Below are 6,553 nucleotides of genomic sequence, written 5' to 3' on the forward strand. Positions count from 1 at the left end.
GGGACATACACTTTTGGTCTCTGCAGCAGGTTTAAATAATGGAGTACGGTCAGTGGTCAACAACCCCAAGTGTGACCCCCTGCCCCATATACGCACACACACACACACACACACACACACACACACACACACACACACAAACACACACACACACACACTATGTACACCCTTGACACACTCAGCCAGAAAATCAATGTTGAGAAGGCAGGCTCATGGGTCAGACTAAAGGCACAGAACAGAGGGAGGGGAGGTGGGGCCATTCAGTTCCCCTGGCCATTTGATAACAACGAAGGGGGAGTGGAGTCAGTCACCCAGAAAAGGATGTGAGTACCGGTATGCAAGAGACCGGAGAAGATCTCTGGCTAATCCTGACAACTTCCCTGACAACGTTTTGGCAGTAACATGGATTACTTTCATTTCTACCTTTAGATACAACATTATACATATTTATGAGATAATATAAAGGTATGTTTTCTTTTGTGGCACCACTAACATTCAACACTCAAAGTATTAGCTTCTTTTTGTCATAATAATTCAAGTTGTGCGAATAATATTTGACCCATTCAAAAGACGGTACACTAATTTCACAAGTAAAACTGGCAACAGCAAGTCAGAAGGACACATCCTGTTTTATCTCTCCCCCGCCCCGCCCTCTTCTACCTCTCTTTCTATCTCTCTCTCTTTCTCTTTTTCCCCGCACTTGTTCTTTTTTGTGGTCCTGCAGATCTCTGGTTCCACACTGTTTGTTTCAGAGAGATAGGGGCTGACAGTGTACTCCTAGACAGTCTCGGAAGAGATCCTTGTCATATTTCAATCAACTGCTCTCTTTTATGGCCTTCCTGGCCTGCCTTTTTATTGCTCTATTGTGTCTTCTCACTGCCACATTACAGCTGTGGCAACACTCCAGGAATTTATACACCTTTTCCCCATCTACTGTCCCAAGTCTCGTGGACTTCAATTCAACAGTACAATAATATATCTAAGATGAAAAGGATTGAGGTCAATACAGAATGGTTTAAAAACGTGTAGAATTTGATTTAGGCCCTCCTCCGAAATAGTTTTAATCTTCGGCCCAATTGTATCCCTCCACAATAGAATGAGCCTCGATATATTTGATGTGTGGCTATTAGATCTAAGCTGGGAATTGCCTCCGTGCACTGAAACTCAATGCAATGCAACCTATACCTACTGCTTTGAAAGAGGTGAATCATCTCACATATTATTACACTTCTTTCCCTTTGGCGGCCTGTTTTACTTCTCACATCACCTGGAGAAAGGCAATACGATTTTCCCAGTTACTTGAAGTCATATTAAGTCATATAACCTTCAAAGTAGAAGTTATAACCAAACGTAATATGCCGCAATAATTGCCGCAAAGGGGTTTCCAGGCCTACAGTATGTTTCCAACATCACAATCCCACCACACTCCTATTGCTATACTACTAACTGTCTCAATATCTGAACAACTCCAAGAGTTTCAGAGTTGAGATTTGTACACTGCCACCCCTTAGCGCCACACTCGAATGTTAAATTAAAATTTTCACAAAAGAGATGGGAGAAGAGTATTAATGACATTCAGCAACTGTTCAGAGGTATGCTGCCACATGAGATTCAGACAGACAGTGAGTTAGTTAGTTAGACAAGAAATTCAGAGTATTCTTTAGCAGCCTGAATATAAGTAGATATGATGAAGACAGGTTAAAAATATTCTCCCTTTCTGTGGTTCTCCTCTGTTTTAAAATAATCATAACCAGATACTCTGTGCCTGTGGGGCTAGGCAGACAGAGACGAGGAAAGCGGGGGGGGGGGGGGGGGGGGGGGTTGCTGTTTGTGTTTGTCGGTGGACCCGGGCTAAGATCCAGGAAACAGATGAGGTGAGAAAGAGAGGGAAAGAATAAGCTACACAGCAGGAGGACAATGATGAAGAAGAATAAAGGATGAAAAGTGACTCCTCAATCAATTGTAGAACATCTGCAATAATTAGATACTGTATTATTATAAACAGTACAAACTATACATGTTCTGAATAAATTGTAAACAGTATTGTAGAGAGTGGGTGATCAGACTATCAGACAGAGGGGATGAAAGAAATATAGAGTGAAGAGCAAACTGTTGGTAATTCCTCTGTGTGTGTACAATATTTAATTCACACTTATTAACAGCGCAGAGAGGGCTTTTGGGAGGAAGTTGACATATTTTCTGTGGGATAGCTATGACAGGTACAGTTATACTGTGCATGTCCAGAGCTAGCTAGCTAGCTAGCTGTAGAATTCTGCCTTTCAAGAACAATGTTAGCCTAATTCCTACATACCACAGCTGCATAAAAGATGAAGCTCAAATTGATCTGCTGGTAAAAATCCACTACTTCCCCCCTAACCTCTCTAACTAAGCCATAGTGCTCAGAACTGCAGTAATACTCCAGCACTCAGCATTGGAGACTCCGAGGGATTCTTCAGGGCCTGGCTAGTGATAAGGACATGATATGATGATGAGTGCTATTCCTGGTCGTACCGAGGGCCCCCGAAAAAAGCCATCGAGACTACATCCCCCTAGAGGGAGAATTAGCTCTCTCTGTGTCTCTGAGGTTTTTTTGCAGAATAATTTGGGAATTGAGCAGCCTGAAGTGCCTGCGAAGTGGCCTGCAGTAGGGGAATAATGCTGAGCTTCTCACTTCTCGTTTGGTCGAGGATCGAGGCCTCAAGTGGAAATGTGCCATTTCCTCAAGTGCCGTAATTTCAACATTATCAAGTGCATGGTGTAACACAACATGAAGCTAAAAGTTTGTATCATGAATAAAAGGTTCTACTACTTTGTAGTACTTACCATATACGGTTCATGTGGGTTAGAGCTCTTTAACTCAATTATTGTACCAGCATACTGTATCGTACTGTTGTGTTGCAGGCTGGTGATCTATCCTGATGAAATTAATCAAAAGCTTGACATTGGTGATTAGATGTCCTCGATCAGGTGTATCTGTGCTAGGCAAGAACAAACATGATGTTCCCTGGAACTACCAAACCGTGTGGCGTAATCTGTAATATCTCTCACACACACACACACACAGACGCCGTCCAGGAACTGAGCTTAAGGCTATTGCTGTTCATAGTAGTGTTTAAGATTACACAAATTTAAAAATGCTTTACAAATAAAATGCATTCATTCACTCAAGAGGATGAGGATTTGGTCATAGTCCTCTAATGTCGACCACTGCCTCCAGCACCTGCTGTGGTTTGGCCCACTGGTTTTACATTCCACATAACCACGAGTCCCATTACATCCCAATTAGATAGTCATAATCACGCCTGTTTTAATTGAAATGATCATGGCCCTCAATGAAGCTGTCCCAGCAGTACATCGCTCCCCACATTACACTCCATTCTACTGTCATTAACAACACCCTGAGGCACAAGGCTTCTAATTATCAACAACTGAGTATGCATCCCAATGTGTGCGTTATGCTAGTTTATATATTTGCATGTGTTTCGCTCACACTGCCTTTGCTACATGTCGTTGAAGAGTGACGATTTGCTTCTGGGCTGTTGTTCAACAAACTTGTCCAATGCATTATTGATGGTTTCTGATTCGAATCATATCATATCATAGAATTTCCTATTGTGCTGTATCACATCGTTATATCATAGACTCCATTCAATTAGGCACATGCTTTACCCTTTATTGCATAATAACCTCACATAAGGAACATGCTTTAACACTAGTTTAAACTCTGTTGGTGTGTAATACATGTATGTATCTCAATGACCTCATCTCACTACTTGTTTTTTTCTTTGTCAGGTCTTTCAAGGCAATTTCGACAATGACACACACAGAAAGAATGTGATAGATCCACCCATTTACGCCCGATTCATCCGGATCCTCCCTTGGTCGTGGTACGGCAGGATTACTATGCGTGCAGAGCTACTTGGATGCACAGAGGAAGAGTGAGCCCTACCTCCTCCTCCACCCTCCCTTTGTCCCCTTGGTATTCTGGAGTATCTATCCCAGATCCAGTATTTCAATATAAACTGTGCAACCTGTAAAAAGAAATCAATTTCCAATGGATTTTTCAAGAATAAGTGTTTGGTTGTGGTGGGTTGCTGTTATTTCTTTTTGTACATTGATTTAAGACCTGCCCTTGTCCTACTTTCGTCCTCTTATTTCCTTTTTGTGTGGTCGATGTCTTTTTATTCCTTATCCAGATTGTCCATCATGTTTGGAATTAACTTGTGTAACATATTTGATGGGAAGGGGGTGGGGGGGGGGGGATGGGTCGGGGTGGGGGAGGGTAATCTCACTGTGGTTTAAACTTGCTACAAAGGAAGCTACTGTACAGTGTCACTTTTTAACAAAGTTGTGGAACCTGTCTACCATGCTTCATTGGACATTATTAACTCTGAAAGTCATAGCGGAACTATCCCAAAAAAATCATTAAACGATCACAACTAAACTACTGCAGTATCCAACTATATTTTTACTTTTGATTATACCACCTATTTCAAACCAGGCTTTAATCATACCTGACACTGACATTGTAACGTGAATCAAAACAATAACAAACGCTCTTGTATTATATGTAAAACACTAAATAATTGCATGGTGCATAAATTATGATATTAAATGTATATTATGACAAATCATTTAAAAACTCCTTCCCTAAGATCAATTGCTTTGGTTTAGGGATCTATTTTTACGTGCATTTTTAATAGTTCTGATACACACTGCAAAGCTTAAAGAGTGACTGATCTACTAAAGTAAGAGCAAGCTGTGCAGTAAAACATGGCACTGCAGTATTGACACTGAGGTTTATGGGCTGTCGTTAATTGAAGTCTCTTAATGCTCTCACCGTCATTTGTCTTCCCTTAATTTATTTCAATGTAATTAGCATTTCAATTTCTTGTTGCTATATATTCACTTGGAATTGTAATTCTAATTGTAATGTTATACTTTATATTGTTCTTGTTTAGATTATCTGCTTTTGTATGTGTCTTAACTTTGAATTTTCTGCCTTTAGGATGTCATTTTTGAAAAGCTTTTTCAAAAGCTTTTTTTGAAAAGCTCAGGATAGAAGTCACCCCCATATCCAAAATATTTTCCAGTTTTTGTCACATGGTTCCTTACCTTGAAAGTAATTAATCAGCCAGGAGAAACTGTAATCCATGGTTCAGAGTTGTTTAAATAGCCATTACTAACTTCAGCTACCGCTAACAAACAAAAAAACAAATCACCTCAAATGAACTCTCTGACTTGGTTAAGGAACCATCTGACTAAAAGGTGTATGAATTAGTGAACTATCACATTAGAGTTGGTTTTAGAGTAAAAACCCTCTTTATATAATGAATACAAAAATGATTTAGGTTTACAGGTATTACCATGGCAATGAAAGAAAAAAAATGACTGACTATATTCACCCTTTTCAGAGAGGAATGTAAACATGTATTCTTTTTATATCAAACTGTACAATGGCAGCATCACTTTTCGTCCATACATTTTCAAAAGAAAAAGAAATCTGAAATCTATGAATATATGAATATCTGTCTTTGGTTGAAATGTACGATGAACTATCAGTTGTCGTTCCAGTATGTCTCTGTATCTCAGTGTTGCATTTGACAGTCTATCATGATGTACATCATGGCAATCTGTGTGTTTGAGAAACTATTATATTAACAAACTAGTCAATGACTGCTCATCATGCCCATCATTTGCAATATAATTGGGAATATAGCCACTTGACTGTTACACAGGTTTGTGCAATTTGCTATAGAGATAACCCAGATGAGACTGTAGAATAATGGGCATTGTGTCCTAAAGAAATAGTTGATCCATGCATTATGTTTATAACCCCAAAACCCATGTACCCTGATAGACATTTTGTTTGAACAACCTAGAATGTGAAGTTGTTATGGTGTAAATCAGTGTCTATTATTTTGTACACATGGACACAGCATAAGCATCATGTAACTAATTCACTTTTTCTAATGGATGTATTTGGCTAGGCATCATGTTTTGTTTTTATTTTATTAGATTATTTCATATATTAGCTTTTGATCAAGCTGTTTCCAAGTATTTCTTGTCCAGCATCATGTGTCAATTAGGTTCTCTGCTTGATTGGTTGTTCTAGATGGCTACCTGTGTGCACTTTTAACAGGATCAAAGATGTCCAGAGGCACATTTGTTATTACATTACGTTAAAGTCTTATCCTTTTACTTTGCACTCACCTCTTCTTTGTGCTGTGCAATGAAAAACCTTTGCTTACAGGTGAAGGGGAAGCAAGAGGTGAAACTCATCCTTCATTTTGTATTTTTTGTGTCTGCTCTTCTACTATTTTGTTGTTTTTATGAGTATCAAGTTCTATCTAGCAAAATTTACCAATTATTATGCTGATTAGTCCAGGTCTGAGGGGGAGTGTCAGAAACTATGACTGTGTACAGCTGAAAAAAAAGATGTTGCTTCAAATAAGAGCTCTTTCGGTTTGACCAATAAAAAGATGTATGTGAATCGACGGCATTGACCTCATCTTTATGGCTCACAACTCAGAGGTTTCACATGTTACCAGTC

The 6,553-nt window shown here is 39.3% G+C and overlaps 1 protein-coding gene across 1 annotated transcript in view; it reads left to right on the top strand.

Moving 5' to 3' along the window:
* Positions 1-3,943, top strand: part of edil3a (EGF-like repeats and discoidin I-like domains 3a) — a gene marked incomplete at its 5' end in the record, with an annotated part of 111,471 nt that extends 107,528 nt beyond the window's left edge. Inside the window, one exon of the mRNA XM_080532563.1 lies at positions 3,793-3,943. Within this exon, the coding sequence (XP_080388689.1) occupies positions 3,793-3,942 (150 nt within the window). The 3' untranslated portion in view covers position 3,943. The remainder of the gene's footprint in view (positions 1-3,792) is intronic.
* Between the last annotated feature and the right edge of the window lie 2,610 nt (positions 3,944-6,553).

The sequence above is a fragment of the Nansenia antarctica genome (genome assembly GCF_963989245.1).
Source record: "Nansenia antarctica genome assembly, chromosome: 5".
NCBI classification, from domain to species: Eukaryota; Metazoa; Chordata; class Actinopteri; order Argentiniformes; family Microstomatidae; genus Nansenia; species Nansenia antarctica.